Source organism: Equus asinus, chromosome 2 (assembly GCF_041296235.1).
Source record: "Equus asinus isolate D_3611 breed Donkey chromosome 2, EquAss-T2T_v2, whole genome shotgun sequence".
Lineage (NCBI taxonomy): Eukaryota > Metazoa > Chordata > Mammalia > Perissodactyla > Equidae > Equus > Equus asinus.
The window spans coordinates 179,566,437-179,584,580 of record NC_091791.1 but is presented as its reverse complement, the minus strand read 5'-3'; the positions used below and the strand labels follow the sequence as shown (position 1 = coordinate 179,584,580).

General features: G+C 41.6%; 1 protein-coding gene across 3 annotated transcripts in view; it reads right to left on the bottom strand.

The window, feature by feature from the left end:
• Positions 1 to 18,144, bottom strand: part of LOC123283102 (uncharacterized) — a 34,900-nt gene that overhangs the window by 6,174 nt on the left and 10,582 nt on the right. For 2 of the 3 annotated variants that reach the window (XM_070504248.1, XM_070504249.1), the window contains 4 exons: positions 11,311 to 11,430; positions 6,755 to 9,304; positions 590 to 650; positions 72 to 132 (listed from right to left, as the gene is read on the bottom strand). In XM_070504248.1, coding sequence (XP_070360349.1) covers positions 72 to 88 — 17 coding nt within the window. In that variant the 5' untranslated portion in view covers positions 89 to 132; positions 590 to 650; positions 6,755 to 9,304; positions 11,311 to 11,430. The remainder of the gene's footprint in view (positions 1 to 71; positions 133 to 589; positions 651 to 6,754; positions 9,305 to 11,310; positions 11,431 to 18,144) is intronic. The other variant, XM_070504250.1, reaches the window with a different exon arrangement.

The following is an 18,144-nucleotide window of genomic DNA, read 5'->3' as shown; positions in this document are numbered from 1 at the left end:
CCTGCAGCCCTGGGGCCACATCAGAGACTCTGGGAGGAAGAAGTCCAGGAGAGAAGGGCAAGATTCCTTACCTTTGCGAAAGTGACATCGGGCTCCACACTTCTGCCAGGCCCTTCCGACCAGCTCTGTAAGCTAGAAATCAGGACACTGGGTCACGGCGCCGAAGGTGGGGGCCTAGGGCTCTTACAGGAGGCTGCGTGCAATGTCCCTTTAAAAGGGAGACTGTTGGGAGGTCAGACTCTGGAGCCCAGGCACCAGTGTCCAAGGCCACAGGATCCCTGATGGAGATGGCAAAGCTGCTGATGGGTTGAGATTTGTCCTTGACAAAGTGCTTCCACCTCCACCACAGCCCACATGCCCCTGCTGGGCAACACCCATTTCCAGACCCCTCCTGGGGTGGGCCTTGATTCCCAGCACAGAATCTGGCAAGTACTCAGGTTTTCATCTCCTTCCTGGGAGCCTCCCTGAGGGCTCTGTTTCCTGAGGGTCGGGCTCAGCCCCTGGCATCCTCCAGCCCATGGAGCTGGGCGCTCAGGAACAGGAGGTGGAGGCCAGCTCTGGGGCACAGCGCTGAAAGGCAGAAGCTTACCTTTCAAAGCTCCCCTTTTCTTCCTGCTCCTGCTGCTTCTCCCTCTCGGCTCCACTTGACGCTGAGAGGAGAGAAAAAACAAGAAACTCTAGGGGCTGAGACCCAAGGCTCTCTCTCCTCTCTCTGGACCAGCTGTAGACGCTCAGTGTTCATGAGCAAGATGACCATCTACACTCAACTCCTGGGGCTCTGGGGTGTTTCTTTCCTTTTACTCATTTTTAAAGTGGATAATAGAACATGAAATGAATATTTGGTGTCTTCCTTCTTTGAAGAACATAAGGAAGGATTTTCTATGTGAGACCCACCATGGATTTCTTTCATCACTGTTCCTCTGTTCAAGAATCACGCACATTCTCAGACATACAGAAGCTTCTGAGCTTCCTCAGGGAGGACTTTGCTTCCCGAGGCCAGAGCCCCACTCCAGGTCCTGCTCAGAGGCTCTCAGGGGCTCAGCACTGCCCTCAGATCAGCCAAGATAGAGGAAAGGCCTGGTCAAGACACCTTCCCTGGGAAGGCGGCTGGGGAACCAGTGCTCAGGGCCTGACCTCCCACACAGATCCCACTCAGCATCCCTTCCTCGGCCGCTGGTCACTGCACTGGAGAGTTTCCCTGGAGCCAGCCCTCTGAGACACCTGGACTCCTGCTCTGAGATCTTCGGATGGAAATCCTTGTACCCACTCTAATGCCTGCCCACCCAGCCTGGCTTATCCCTAGAAGGATGATGTTCTATTCTTTCCCATCCCCGGAGTCCCTCTAGTTGATTCAGAAAAGTGGAAATCATAGGAGAAAAGAAGAAAGACTCATCTTCTGGTGGGTCTTGGCCCAGGGTTTCTTACCTTCCCGATGCGTCTCTGTTTGCAAGGTGGTCATGAGGGTGGATTCCTCTGGGGGGAGGGAAGGAACAGGAGCAAGAGCCCCAGTCCACACAGGAAGGGGAGGATGGTACCAATCACCCAGGAAGTGGAACTGGAGCTCAGCCAGGTAGCAATAACGCTTTTCAGAAACATGAGAGGATTCTCCATGTCTGAAACGCAGTGCTGCCCTCAGGCAACTGAGCTCTGGGAGTGGCTTGGAGATTATTACCCCAGGACCCCATGACATAACTGTGGTCTTGTCACAAAGGGGTCCTGAGGGCTGGGGAGGGAACAGCAGGGGAGCAGGCTGGTCCACAGCCCCTCCCCCACCATCTGGCCTACAACTCCATCCCTCCACCCTCCTGGGTCTTCGAGACCTTAGTCAGTTTTCTATTTCTTCCACCTGGAAGCCAGATATCACCTGGTTCCTTCCATCTCTTGGATTCTTGGTTTTGAACCGACCTATCTCATGTCCTTTGGAAGTCTGAAGTTCTCCCAGGAATTTGATCCAGTTCCCAAGAATTCTTACTCTGATTTTCCTCTGTCCTCAACTCTGATTGTTGTTTTCACCTCACTTATTGACTTTGTTTGTGTGTGAGGACACTGAAGTGCTGCTACTCTCTTAGCTGACCTCAATTATACAATTCAGTGTTTTCGACTCTAGTCACCACATCAGACATGAGATCCTCAGACCTTCTGGATCTCGGAGCTGAAAGTTTGTCTCCTTTTACCTGCCTCTCCTTATTTCCCCCCACCCCACAGCCGCTGGCCACCACTTTTCTATTCTCTGTTTCTATGAGTTGACCTTTCTTTTATTGTTTTTTGAGTTCACATGTAAGTGACTCCAGGCAGTGTCTGTCTTTCTCTGTCTGGCTTGTTTCATGGAGCATAACGCCCTCTAGGTTCATCCATGTTGTGCAAATCTCAACTCCATTTGTCCATGTAATAAGTTTTTAGTTTCGGGAATCTGGAAGTCAAACTTAATTTTATACTTATTTAGTTTTGAACATTAACGTTGTTATTGTTTCCATTAATCTTTACCATCTTCTCTCAGAACGACTCACACAAAACTTCAAACTAATCATTTACTACTTAAAATAAGGATAAGAAAAATGTAAGTAATTAAACCTCCAATACTGTGTTCTATGTTAGTAGCATTTGTACTTCTGAAGTTAGAATAGCTTCACAAAGACTTTATGGGACATGCTAGACATACACACACACACACACAGACACACAGGTACACACCCACATACATACGCACATTTGCAGAGACCAATTCAGTAGTATCAAACCCAAGAATTAAGCATTTTCTCATCTTCTTTAATCTTTTATATTGTCTGCACCCAATTTCTTCTTATTCTGCCTAAAATAGACAGTCTTCACTCTCCAGAGTTTAGACGCCTGTGTGTCCCACCGGAAGCTTGGTGTGGGTAAGGTGAGCTGAAGTTCCGACCTTTAAGGTGGACACTGGGGCTGGGTCCATGACCTGGGTTTGAGTCCAGTCTTAAGCAGCCCTTTCTCATCTCCGTGGTTTCCCCTACATGTATTCTCTTTCTTAGAGTAGATCTTGCCTTCCTCCTCCTGCCAACTCCAGGCCCCTGGAGCCTCAAGTTTTGCCTGTACCTTAGAGAGAGGGCACTCTGAGTCCTAGAGGAATTCCCTGGTGACATCATTGGACATCTTTTTGTCAGTGGGAATTGGGAATTGACTTAGGGATTGTAATTTTCAATCACTATGTGTTAATTTTTCTGACTACTTGGAATATGGACTTGAAAAGAACGTCTATTCTCTGTTGGTCATAGAGTTTCACACAGTCTTAACGGGAATGAGAGCATTTGAATTCATTTGCCTGTACTGTCGTCAAGGTACATGTTCAAGAGCACGCATTTGGCATCTCCTGTTGTTTCTATGTGTCTTCAGCCTCTTCACGCCTTATGATATTTTCACTGTGGCATGACAGTCCCCAGTGTGAACAAGTAAGGTACCTGGGGAGCATGGAGAGCATCAATCTGGACAACTAGGGCCAATGGGGACCATGGTGGGTCCTCCTGTCTGCTTCATTTGCAGGGGAACTGAGAGGTAGGTCTCATCTTGACCTCGAAAATCAGGCTTGGCCATGCAAGGAACCACCTTTCAATATGACTCTGTGAGACCATATGTATTGTCTCTGCCCCCACTTCCTGGCACAGTATTCCTGAAATCTTGTCATTTCCTGGGTGACAGTCCTGTCTATTGTTCTATAGAAGAGACTTTAGGTGGGGTCCTGATGAGCACTGGGCAACAGAAAGACCAAGCCACGAGTAGATGCTGGGAATTTTTTGTCCCACCCTCTCATTCCTTTGTCAAGGCAGAGGGCTGAATATGGAGTTAATATTGACCATGGCTGCATAAGAAAGCCTCCACAAAATCTCAAAAATATGGGGTTCAGGACACTTCCAGGTGGGTGAACACATCTGCGTTCCAAGAGTTATTCACACCAACACCATGGAAGCAGAAGCTCCTGTGCTCAGGACCCTCTCAGACAAGGACCTATGTATCACTTCATCTGGAGGTTCATCTGTACCCTTTATCCTATCCTTTATAAACTGGTAAACGTTAAGTAAATGTTTCCCTGAGTTATGTGAGCCGCTCTAGCAAATTACTGGAACCCAAGGAGGGGGTCGTGAGAACCTCCAATTTGTAGCAAAGCTGGATGGAAGTTGTGGGTAACCTGGGGACCTACTATTTGTGATTTGTGTCTGAAGTAGGGTGGGAGCAGTCTTGTGAGACTGAGCCCCAAATTTGTGAGATCTGACACTCTAGTGTCAGAATCAAGTTAAACTGTAGAGCACCCAGCTGGTGTCGTGGAGAATTGCTTGGTGTGGGGAAGAAACCCCACACATTTGGTGACCGTAAGTGTCAGAAGTGAAGTGTTCTGTGCGAATGTAAAGGAGAAACACACCTGAGGTGGAGAACTGAGTTTTCCCGTCCTCAGGAGGGAAAGACAGCGTTTTTTAAACACAGACTCCTACCAGGTCAGTGCTCTGCCAGGATGTGAGCTCTGTGAGGGGGAACAGGAGCTGGAGAGCTGAGAGAGCGGCCAGTGTAGCTCCATAGTCAGGTCAAAGATTTGTTTGAGGACCCAGCCTTTTCAAAACCTCTGCAGTTTATCTAGAGAAGAAAGAGGATTGCGTGGTTCCAATGGGGTTCTCTGAGACACTGGTTTTCTGTGTGCCTGTTTTCCTCAACACGTCTCCATCACAGACTTAACTCTGCTTACACAAATCTTAACTGCTGTCCATCCAACTGCTCATCCAGTGTGATTAATACAAAAGCAGTGAGTCTTCCCTGGGTTAGCCCCACTCCCATTGCCGCTGCAGATGAAATGGACCCTTCCCCACACTGCTCGGCCCATCATAGCTCCCTGGGGGCTATTACAGGCTGGGACGCCCTCTTTGAGATAACTCTGCATCTCGTCCTAGGTGGGCAGACCTGGGTGCCTTTTGGCTTCCTCACTCTGGTCACTCCAGATTTTTCTATCATTCACTGCTAATCCTCAGAGTGCCAGGAAGACCCTTCTTCCTGCATTTAACAAGCCCCCAGTCCTGGGGCATCTCTAGGGTCTTGGAAATTTTTCTGGGCTCTGGTGTGGGCTTGAGTCACAGCTTTGTTGTCCCCTCTGTTTTCATTGCTAAGAAGGACAGGAAAGAAAAACAGCCTCAGAAAGGGCAGGGAGACTTCATCTCGACAAGATGGCGGTGTAGGCAGACTCTGAACTCATCTCCTCCCTCGAACACAACCCGGTGACAACTATTTTTGGAAAAATTACCCTGGAAAGAAAACTTGATAAAAAGAACCCCCACAACAAGGGACTGTCCTGACTAAGGCAGAAGAGGCAGAAATTCCTTGTGGCCAGAAAAAAAGCCACCTTCAGGAACAGCGGAGTTTCTCATCTGGCCAGGCAGGAGCCACCCTAAGGTATGCAGCTGTCCCTTGAGGAGTGAGGTCTGGAGTGGGGTCCTTCAGACTCAGCACAACTGAGAGGACTATAAGTATCCTTCAGACTCAGCACAACTGAGACGAGGGTGTTACTATCTGGCTTCACTTGGTATTAACTGCAGCAAGGACACCTGCAGAAAAGCTATCAGATGAAAGAACTGGCCATTTAAGTCCCATGCACAAAGTCACCTGTCTTAGCAACTGAAAACCAACAGAGAGAAGGCTGACAGTCCTTTGCTCTCAAAGGACTCAGGAGACTCACCTGGTAGGCTCTGGGTGAATCTTGGTGAGAGGTGCAACCTCTCCACAGACAGACATTGGTGGTGGCCATTGTCATGAGCTAGTCCAGGCATGCTGACACAGACCCTGGCAGACGCCTTTGAAGGTCTGTCACACCCATTAGAGAGCAGATTTAATCTGTTCAGTCAGGGTAGGCCTCCCACCCTAGGGACCGGCCCTGCTGAACAGCAAGCCCTCAGGCTACTTGTTGGCCTGCATTCACTGGGGGTCTTGATCCTCAGCATGCAGGTGAGGGTGTCTGCCTCTGTGGGACAAGGCCTGTGTAAGGATCAGGTGAAGTGTGGGGGGCATTGGTGGAGAGGTGGGGGCCTCTGCAGTGGGGCACTAGGTTACACTCCACGGGGGAGGGAAGTGTGCATGGACAGGACTGTGTGGATGGTGTGTGTGGTCCTGTGGGGGGTGAGGCTTATCAGCGGCAGAAGACCTGGTCTTCAGAAATAGCCATAAAAAGGATCAGCCCCACCTTCCAAAGCCTGAAACAATTGAGTCCTCCAGTGCCTTGGGTCTGTCCCACTCAGCTACACTCCTAAGAGAATTGACAATAGCCTTACAGGTCTGAGGCCTATAGCAACTGTAAGCCCCTGAGCCTAGCAACCAGCTACACTGGGTACCTACCCAATTAACAGGAAAACTGCAACAGGAGTGTGCTGTTAGACCTTGGAGCCAATGGTGCTGAGGTTCCCCAAACCAGATTTACAAACAGCTGGCCAAGGAAGGAAAGACTAGACTCCCTGGGTACCTGCATTAAGAGAAACCCTGCCACAGCAGAAGGACACAAATAGCCCACAAAAGGGTCACTCCTGGATCATTTGTACTGGTGACGAGAGGGAAGCACATTGCTGGGCCTCAAAAGGCATCTCTTACCTAAGGCCGTTTCTCCAAGATCAGGAGACATAGCCGACTCACCTAATGCATAGATATCAGCACAGAGAAAGAGGCGTAATGAGGAGACAAAGGGATAAATTTGAAGCAAGGGAACAGGACAAAACCCCAGAAAAAGGACTAAATGAAACAGAAATAAATGACCTACCTGACAAAGAGTTCAAACAAAAACTCATAAGGATGCTCACAGATATTGGGAGAAGACTGGATGGACACAGTGAGCTCATCAACAAAGAACTGGAAAAGATAAAAAAGAACTAATCAGAAATGAAGTATGCCATACTGGAAATGAAAAATTCACTAGAGGGACTAAATAGCAGAGTAGAGGGTACAGAAGAATGGATCAGAAAGCTAGACAAAAGGCTAGAGGAAATCACGCAAGCTGAACAGAAACAAGAAAAAATAATGATACAGAATGGGAACAGTCTAAGGGAACTCTAGGACAATATCAAGCACACTAACATTCATATTATAGGTGTCCCAGAAGGAGAAGAGAGAGACAAAGGGTCAGAAAATTTATTTGAAGAAATAATAGCTGATATATGCACCAAGAATGAACCCTAATATAAACAATGGACTTTGGCTGATAAGGTGTCAGTGTAGGATCGTCAATTGTAACAAATGGTGCAGGATGTTGACATTGGGGGAGGCTATGTATGTGTGAGGGCAGGGAGTAAACAGGAAATCTCTGTATCTTCCACTCAATTTTGCTGTGAACCTAAAACTGCCCTAAAAAATCTACTAAAAAAAAAAAAGAGATACATTCAAAAACGCTACAGATATATCAAAATGGAGTTCCAAAAAATGTTTAAGTAACCCATAGGAAGACAGGAAAAAGAAATAGAGAAACAAGAAAACTGAACAAACAGGAAAAAAAATGATAGACATAAGCCCTAACATATCAATAATTACATGCAACATAGATGGTCTCAATACACCAATTAAAAACTAGAAACTGGGGGCCAGCTCTGTGGGCTAGTGGTTAAGTTTGGTGTGCTCTGCTTCAGTAGCCCAGGCTCAGTTCCCAGGAGCAGATCTACACCGCTGTCAGGAGCCATGCTGTGGAGGCAACCCACATACAAAATAGAGGAAGATTGGCACAGATGTTAGCCAGGGAGAATCTTCCTCAAGCAAAAAAAAAAAAAAAGAAAAAGAAAAAAATTGGCTAGGGACTAAGAGAGAAAGAGAGAGGGTTGAATAAATGAAGCATAGGGGATTTTTAGGGCAGTGAAACTATTCTGTATAATACTATAATGGTGGCTACATGTCATTACAGATTTGTTAAAACTCATAGACTAGATAACACAAAGAGTGAATCCTAATGTAAACTATGGGCTTTAGTTAAAAATAATGTATCGATATTGGCTTATCAATTGTAACAAATATACCACACTAATGGAAGATGTTACTAAGGGGAAACTGGGGATAGGGGTTAGGAGCTGTATGAGAATTCTGTACTTTCTGCTCTATTTTTCTGTAAACGTAAAAGTGCTCAAATAAAGTATATTAATTAAAAAAGAGAGACTGGCAAAATGCATTAAGAAACATGACCTAACCATATGCTGTCTACAAGAAACTCACTTCAAATTTAACTATATGGGTAGCTTGAAAGTAAAAGGATGGAAAAAGGTAATACAGCATGCAAAAATTGATAAAAGAAAAGCAGGAGTGGCTTAATTAATTAATATTATAATTAATATCAGATAAAGTATACCTAAGAGCAATGAAGATTACCAAAGACAGAAAGGGACGTTTTATGACAATAAAAGGATCAATCCACCAAGAACGGTAATTCTAAATGTGTGTGCACTTACGGCTGCAAAACACGTAGAACAAAACTGAGAGAAGTGAAAAGAGAAATAGACAAATCCACAGTTATAGGTGGGGACTTCAACGCCCCTCTCTCAACAATTAATAGAACAACTAGGCAAAAATCAGCAAAGATGTAGAACTGAACACCACCATCAATCAACAGGATCTAATCGACATTCACGGAAGTCTCCACCCAACAACGCAGAATACACACTGTTTTCATGCACCCGCAGAACATATACCAAGATAGACCATATCCTGAGCCATAAAACAAACCTCAACAGATTTAAAAGAATTAAAATCATATAGAGTGTGTTCTTTGATCACAATGGAATCAAATAGAAAATCAACAATGGAAACATAACAAGAAAATCTCCAAATACTTGGACACTAAATGATATACTTTTAAATAATCCATGACTCAGACAGGAAGTATCAAGAGAAATTAAAAAATACATTGAAGAGAATGAAAATGAAAAAATAACTTATTAAGCTAAAGCAGACACAGCTAAAGCAGAACTGAGAGGGAAATTTATAGTTCTAAATGCATCCATTAGAAAAGAGGAAAAGCCCCAAATCAATCCCCTAAGCTCCCACCTCAAGATCCTAGAAAAAGAAGCCCTTGGGGTTCAGTCATACGTGAAGTGCCTAACATAGAAATGCAAAACTATTCTGGATGGACTATGCCTCAGTTCAGGCTGCAGAATATTGCTGCAGATAAAGCCCTATTGAAAATGAACCCACAGTCCAAAAATACACAAACAATACACATGAGTGTCCACTGAGAGGCAGTGTGGTGTGACCAGCTAGTGTAGGCTTTTAATTCAGAGTTCAAAATCTGGCTGCGTCCAGTCAATGTAACTTCTCTGACCCTCAGTTTCCTCATCTGTAAGATAAAGATGACACGATATGCTTCACAAAATATATATACTTTAGTATTATACATTATAGTACCTATATATATATTTATATAATATTTTTATGTTATATATAATATATTATATGTTGCATATATCATGTTATATTATATGCTATATATAATATAACACTATATATAATATGTTATATTAATATATAATATTAATATGTATTCAATATATTAATATATAATAAAATATAATTAATATATAATATGCAATATAATTAATATATAACAAAATGTTGATATATTATATATTATATATTTATAAATACATATATTTTAATATATATAGTATCTAATTTTTAATTTTTTTATTTCAATGAATTTCTCTTAGAATTTAGTCTCAGGAAAAAAACTATCTCCTTACAAACTTTATGTTTCTTTTTATCAGCTCATTGGCGCTCTTTAACTCAAGGACTCCCCCCTTTGCCTTGACCACCAAGAAACTTAAGGCTAAACTTTAGTGTTGCATCATCCCTTTGTCCTTTTAAAAACTGAAATGTAATATCCTGATAGGAAAGTGCAAAATCTCAACCTTGTGTCTTTTAAGCAACTTTAAACGGTTTTTTGGGAAGAATTTAGAGTGTAAATAAATGGATGCAACTCCCTTCTATAATCATTTTCTCATTGTTTCAGACTCTGTCCTACTGCTAAACTTCATTCAACTTTCCCATCTCTGTTATTCTTCTATGTTTATCCCAAGCTTGGAAGTTTGTATTTGAAGGGTTAAAAAAGCAATAGGACTCAGAATGAGTGGGTCTGCAACATTGTGGCAACAAAAGAGCTAAGACTTTGAAAGTTCTTGGATGCTCATGCTAGGCTATGGACCAAATGATGAGAAATACGCCAGTGCGTACTGGAAGTGACAAACTCATCAACAATGTATCTTTGCCTCTCTCAGGGAAAAATGGAAGCTGCAGAGACCATCGAGTACTTGATGTTCCTGATCTTATTTTACAATGGTGCTTATTTTTATGGTTATTAAACCATAAAATAGGGGCCAGCCCGTGGCATAGTGGTTAAGTTTGGCACGCTATGCTTTGGCGGCCCAGGTTCACAGGTTTGGATCCTGGGAGTGGACCTACAGCACTCATCAGCCATGCTGTGGTGGCAACCAGCATACAAAAAATAAAGGGGGCCGGCCTGGTGGCACAGCAGTTAAGTGCGCATGTTCTGCTTTGGCGGCCCAAGGTTTGTCGGTTCAGATCCCAGGGGTGGACATGGAATGGCATGGCAAGCCATGCTGTGGTAGGTGTCCCACATATCAAGTTGAGGAAGATGGGCACGGATGTTAGCTCAAGGCCAGTCTTCCTCAGAAAAAAGAGGAGGATTGGCAGCAGTGAGCTCAGGTCTAATCTTCCTTGAAAAATAAGTAAATAAATAAACAAATAAGTAGGTAAGTAAATAAATAAATAAATAAATCGAGGAAGATTGGCACAGATGTTAGCTCAGGGCAAATCTTCCTCAGCAAAAAAAAGGTCGAGGATTGGTAGAGATGAGAATATCCCTTCTCTGAGTCTCTCTTGAGTACCCTTTGGTTCTTAACCAAAAGGACAGGTAAGCAGAGACAACCAGAATGTACTTCTTTGAATTCTTGCATATCTACTTGAAGAAGCATCACCGAGTTCTCTGTATAGTTTACCAGAAGGGTTAGTAATAGGCTGGTTAAGTCTATCTGTAGAAAGAGTTGGGCTGATAGAGTACCAGGCACATGATGGATACTCAATAAAATAATATGGCTGTTAAACTTGCAAGAAAGAAAGCCAAGAGATGTGTGCTGGGTTGAGTTACAACAGGATATTTAACTTCATCCTGAGATCTCCTGAATCTCAGTGAGGCTGGACAGTCTCACTTTATTTCAGAGCAAGAAAAAAATATATATTCTTCCTCCATTTAAACTCAGTTTTTTCTCTCTAAAGTCTAAACCAACTCTGTCAAAGTCTGCAAAGTAGTATATTTGTTTAACTTACTGTGTGGCCTAATAATGCCATCTCTTAGGATAAAGGGTCCACCAGTCTAGACCATCTCTTGACAATTTCTGGGAGAGAAATGAGCAAACTACAAACCAGAAGAACATCTGGAAATCCATCCTGTATAATGGAAAGCAAGAGATCTGTAAGTAAAGCAAGTCATAAGTTGATGGACTCTGTGAGCAATTTGTCTCCATCTGGTAGAAAGTGTGCTGAGAGTTCACATGTGTTGGAAATCCCAGCAGATCAAATACTGTTAGCTTGAACTCTTTCCCAGTAGATCTAAAAACATCTGCCACTCTCCCACTGAAACGTGAAAGAGGCTCTTTGTCTTTCTAAATGTACATGTTACTTTGAAGGTAGGAGTTCCAAGGACAGAACCCTAAAGGCTAACTTTTTGAGATGAAGGCTTTAGCAAAATTATTTTACTTAGATAAATAATGCAATTACCACATTTTAAAAAATATTCTGACTTATGGCCAAAAAAAGGATAAATGGTCAAAAAGAGACCAAGCGTTTAAAAATCTTTTAATAAATGCCAAATCCTTTGGTTATCCCTACTACATAGAAAATAATGGGCTTCATTCTCCAAATCTGGGTCAAAAAGTATGTTTCCACACAGCCAAGGCAAACTGTCTTCCTCGTTGATTTGGAAAGCACTTTCCCAGGGCAAAGATTGTCATAGGGCCCGGCCAACCACACTAGCATTCCTTCTTGCCCATCTTTGGATAGCCCCATCGAAGCCTGTTCCCTGGGGCTCCTCTATGGTGTTCCTTCAGAGTCACCTAGGGATTAGAGGCCCAAATGCAAAAAACAAAACTTTAAAATTATTTGAAGAATATATAGGAAAATGTTTTCATATCAAGATTGGAAAGAATTTCTTCTCTCTCATTCTATTCTTTATGCTTTTTATTATGGGAAAATGTTAACATATACAAAATTCGATAGAATAGTATAACGAACCCCTGTGTACCTATTACTCAGCTTTGACAATTACAACTCATGGTCAATCTTGCTTTATCTGCACCTCTCCTCATATCTTTTTGAAGAAAATTCCACTCATCACAGTATTTCATCTGTAAATATTTAAGAATGTATCTCTAAAACAAAACAGACTCTAAACAAAACGACCTCAATACCCTTATAACACTAAGAAAAAATTAATACTAATTCCTTGAGTGCATCAAGTATCTATCTTTCTTTTTTTTGAAGATTTTATTTTTCCTTTTTCTCCCCAAAGCCCCCAGTATATAGTTGTGTATTTTTAGTTATGGGTCCTTCCAGTTGTGACATGTGGGATACCACCTCAGCATGGCTCTATGAGTGGTGCCATGTCCGTGCCCAGGATCCCAACCGGCAAAACTCTGGGCCGCCAAAGCAGTGCATGCAAACTTAACCACTCGGCCACGGGCGGCCCCTAGGATTTCTTGAAAGAAAGGAATAACGGTGGGGAGAAGGAGGAAGAGGGGAAGGAGGAGAAGGGAGGAGGGATGAAGAAAGGAAGGGAGGAAGGATGGAAGGAAGGAAGCGGAGGTGGGGGGGGGGGAGACAAACCATAAAGGAAAAAGCACAGACCTAAAGGAATAACTTGATACATTCTAGCATATAATTTTTTTAACTGCTTTACTTAGGAGACACCATAGACAAAATGAAAAGATAGTCCCAAGAATGGGAGAAATATTTGCAATGCATATAACAGACAAAGGGTTGGCATACTGAATACATAAAGAACTGCTACAAATAAAGAAAAGAAAAACGACCCTACAGAAAAAAATTTAAAAGTATGTAAACTGGCACAGTTAAGGATAGTCAACCTCACTAGTCATCAGGTAAGTGAAAATTAAAATCATGGTGAAATACCAGTTCATACAGCCCAACTGGCAAAAATTGCAGAGTCAGATACATACTAGTGTTGGCAAAGATGTGATTATTGGGGACTCATCCACTACTAATGTGAGAATAAATGGGTATACATACTTTGGAGAGTAATTTGGCATTTTCTAGCGAAGCTGAAGAAACATACCCTAGACCCAGCAATTCTGCTTCCAGAGAAACTGAATAAATATACAAGGAGACACGTCCAAGGGTACTCACTGTCATATCAAAACACCCCAAATGTCTAGAAACAAGGAGGGGATAAATCGTGGTAATTTCACACAGTTGAAATACTACATGGCAATTACTAATTTACTAAATTTATAAAAGAGAACACAGAAAAATCTCAAGGATTTAATGTTGAATAGAAAAAGGAAGTTGCAGATGCTACATGCGTAAAATTTTTAACTAAACCAAACAATTCTACATATCAGTTAGGGGCAAAATGCATTTGTAATAAAAGTGTAAAATCAAAGACAGGAAGATTCTGCTCAAATTTCAGAATAGTGCTTGCCTCTGGGATTAGAGAGGCACACAAAGTGGAGTTTAATGGTATCTGTAGTTAGAAAGAAAAGAAATCTCATGCAAATATGGCAAATCCTACTATTGGCTGGTGAGAGCACATGGAGGTTATGTTATTCTATTTTCCCGTATGTAGAATATTTCATTTAAAAAATATAAGCTGCCGACTGTGGGGGAGTGATTAGCCCAGAAACTAGAAAGAAAAATTCAGGGAGGTATGTGGTGGGGAACTTTCTTCCCTTTTACTATAAATCAGATAAAATAGTAAGTGTCTGGAAATAACCATCCTGAAATTAAACAAACAGAGTTAAGGATTTGTAATAAGATAAAGGTAGGTTTAGTGTGTAGTTTTTATTAGCTGAATTTCTAGCAAGAGAATTAGTAAGAGATAAGCATCCTAGTTTAAAAACAAATCTCTTGGGGCCGCCCTGAGGCCAAGTGGTTAAGTTTGTGCGCTCCACTTTGGTGGCCCAGGGTTTGGCCGGTTCGGATCCTGAGAGCAGACATGACAGCACTCATCAGGCCACGCTGAGGTGGCGTCCCACATGCCACAATTAGAAGGACCCACAACTAAAGTATACAAATATGTACTGGGAGGATTTGGGGAGAAAAAGCAGGAAAAAACCCACAAATCTCTTAATTAAATTGCTCACAAGGAAGTATATACTTCGATTCTGGATTCGGTGCAGAAAGGCTCTCAACGCCAGCAAAATGCATTTTGATATAAATTCAATAACTATCAAACTTGCACTCTAGCCAACAGCACTCTTCGCAAGAGAGTTGATAACATTTACTCAACACTGGGCTCTTTAACACACTCTCCCAGTTATTAAAGCCAATAAATAAATAGTTTTAATTTCCTTTTTGTTTCTGCTTGGAGAACTAATGATTTCTTTTAAAGGCTCACTGAAATCCAGGACAATTTACAAATTTGGAGAAATAAACAGCTGTGGGTTCCCCTATTCCTCTGGCTCAGGTTCTTGGAATGTAGTTTATCCTCAGGCTAATGAGACCAGTTTATCACGGGAGATTCCAAATGGAAGTTGGGCACTGGGTAACTTTGAAGGGATGGCGTATAATGAAGGAGGCTGCCAAAAATGAGTATCCCTTAGAAAAAGATAATTGTGATACACAGAGGAAGCCAGTATCTCTCAATGAATGAGTCTAATAAGCTATATTTAATAAACTATGAGAAAAGAACACAGGCAACATAGTTGCTAAATTGTTTAAACTCATGACATGAACATAGCCTCATCCATGCTTACACTATGAAATTCTTAGAAGAGACTCAAACTTAGATACAAAATCTCTCTTTGGCATTCAACCCTGCAGAACACTTGTTTTTCTTCCAATTTTTATTTATTATAAAAATGCTTAAAAACAACAAAAACGATCCCGATAGTACCACTAGCCTAATAAATTGCTTCTAATCCTGACTTGGGATCCCATATGCACACATATTTTCACTTTTGTAATCGTATTAAAGGTACAGTTTCATAGTGAGCATCTCTTGGTATAAAATTGCATTACAGATATTTTCCCATAATTATTTCATAATTATTTTAATGGCTGCATTATGTTCCAAGGAATTGATGTCATAATTTATATAACTATTCCTATTGAGATTATATTCAATTTTCCCTGTGATGGATAATGCTGCCATGTTATCAGACAGTAGCCTCCGGATAAACACTTGTGGGATTCTGGTGGGGACCGACTTCAAGGCAAGGGAGTGTGGAGGTCCCTCGAGCAGATGCTTGTGATCCAGGGTTACCGGATTTAGCAAAGACAAATACAGGACACCCAGTTAAATTTGAATTTCAAATAAACAATAATTTTCTGGCAGAAAAATATGTCCCAAATACTGCATGGCATATACTTATACTAAAAAAATTATTGGTTGTTTATCTGGAGTCACATTTAACTGAGCATCCTTTATTTCATCTAGTAGCCCTTATATGGTCCCTCCTGAGAAAGAAGTTGAATGTGGGAGCCTTGACCCTTCCAGTTTCAATTCAAGAAAGTTTTGGTTCAGTGCTTATGATTTTAAATCTGGTGAATTTTCACCATGAAAATATTTACTTGAGAAATTCTATTAGGATGGCTCAATTTCTCAAACGTTTCCTTCTATACATTGCTATTAGATAATTTCTTCCATTTTCCTTTTCTGATTTGCCAAAATTAGTTTCAGTAGAATGAGTTTTTTCCCTTGTGAATGTTACAACAAAGATCTGATTTTCCAAAGAGTTTCCTGTAAATGAAACATTTAAAATATTTTCTGTACATTTAAACTTTTCTGTACATTATCAAACAAAATTTTTGAATGGCATCTGTCATTATCATTTTTCTTTTCTCCTGTTTCTATGAAATCCAATATTTCCAAGTGTAGTTTTATACTGTCTGTTTTATTTAGGCCTGATTATTCTACGTAGTCTTTTTTTTTTTTACCCCCCTGGTGATCTGGTCAAAATAACTTCAGCATAAAAATGGTAGGGTCAAAACCTCCTGCTCTGAGTTGTACATCAGAAGGGAGGCAGGAAGCGTGGCATTTACCCTCTGACCAAATCCTGAGGCAACTCATCCCAAACTTCCCAAGAGAGAAGACTGTAAAAAATAAAAGATCCAGGCTCTCTGCTGTGGGGGAGCCTAATCACTTTGCGGGTAAATGGAAGAAGAGAAGACTTCATCTTACCTGGGTCACATGGACCACAGGCCCCCAGCCCATTCCTGACAGTGAATTGTGCAATAAACTTTGCTTTACTAAGACATAGATCTTTCATAATTTGGCCTCATCTGCCAGTTTAAGTTTTCTGTCATAGAGATAGGTGTTTTAACTGCAGCCTAGAAGCAATCATCGACAAACTTAGTCATACTTGCAATGAAGAGCTGCCTCTGGTTATCTTATTTGTTGGGTTATGCCAAACCAACTGTGCTTCTGTTTTGTACAAGGTAATATTGTACAAAATAATAATTCAAAGAGACAGAAGGGGGTGTGCAAAGACAAGTCATGTAGGAGCAATATCTTTTTAGTCCACTAAAGTCACTGAGGAATTATTTCTGAACATGTGGTCCAATTAGTAAATGTGTTTCCTTGGTTCCTATTGTAACTATTCTATCAAACATCTTATAGAATTAAAAAAAAAAAAGCCATTGGACTAGTTACATTACTGAAACTTGACCTCTGTTCCTAGAACAGTGCCTGTCATACAGTTGACCTCAGTAAATATTTATAGAACAATACAATAAATGAAAGCTCCTGAGAAAACACGTGTAAAAGAAAAAACACATTCTCTCTATTAAATAAATATTTTTCCATGAGAGAGAAGTTTCAGGCCTAAAATAGCAATTTAGTGTAGATTTACTTTGTGGATTATAATAATCTCATAAAAGTATTATATGCTGGGCAGCCCCCGTGGCACAGCAGTTAAGTGCATATGTTCTGCTTCAGTGGCCCGGGGTTCACCAGTTCGGATCCCGGGTGCGGATATGGCACTGCTTGGCAAGCCATGATGTGGTAGGTGTCCTGCATATAAAGTAGAGGAAGATGGGCACAGATGTTAGCTCAGGGCCAGTCTTCCTCAGCAAAAAGAGGAGGATCGGCAGCAGATGTTAGCTCAGGGCTAATCTTCCTCAAAAAAAAATTATTACATGTTTATTTTCTAATTTCAAAAGGTTTATTTGGAAAGGTTTAGACAATATGAACTGCCACAGCCTATAACATAAGAGAATATTCATTAAAATAATAATACTTCGGGGCTGGCCCCGTGGCCGAGTGGTTAAGTTCACGCGCTCCGCTGCAGGCGGCCCACTGTTTCGTTAGTTCGAATCCTGGGCGCGGACATGGCACTGCTCATCAGACCACGCTGAGGCAGCGTCCCACATGCCACAACTAGAACCCACAACGAAGAATACACAACTATGTACCGGGGGGCTTTGGGGAGAAAAAGGAAAAAATAAAATCTTTAAAAAAATAATAATGATAATAATACTTCAACAATAATGTACTATACACTTAAAAATTTGTTAAGAGGGTAGCTCTCATGTTGTGTTCTTACCACAATAAAATAAGATTTACAATAATAATAATCATACTGAATATGGGCAATCAATAAACCTGGTTGTAGTATAAAGACCTCAGAAACTCAGCAGTGGCCTACCTGTCTGTCAGGGGGCCATGTTGAAAACTCTCTCTAGGATTGAAATTATTCTCTCAGGGGTAAAATGCCTTACGTGAAAAGATACTTGCTTTCTGAGGGAATATAATAGAATGTCAAGAACTCTATGACTCAGAGTAAATGTTTGCTTTTGGTGGAAAAACAGTGGACTAACATTTGATATACCATTTGGCAGGTTTTAGGTGAGGGAACGGATTTCTCCTTTTTATTTGCTCACAAATGTTCTAAAAATGTCATTCCTGTGGAGGTCTCATTATCAGCA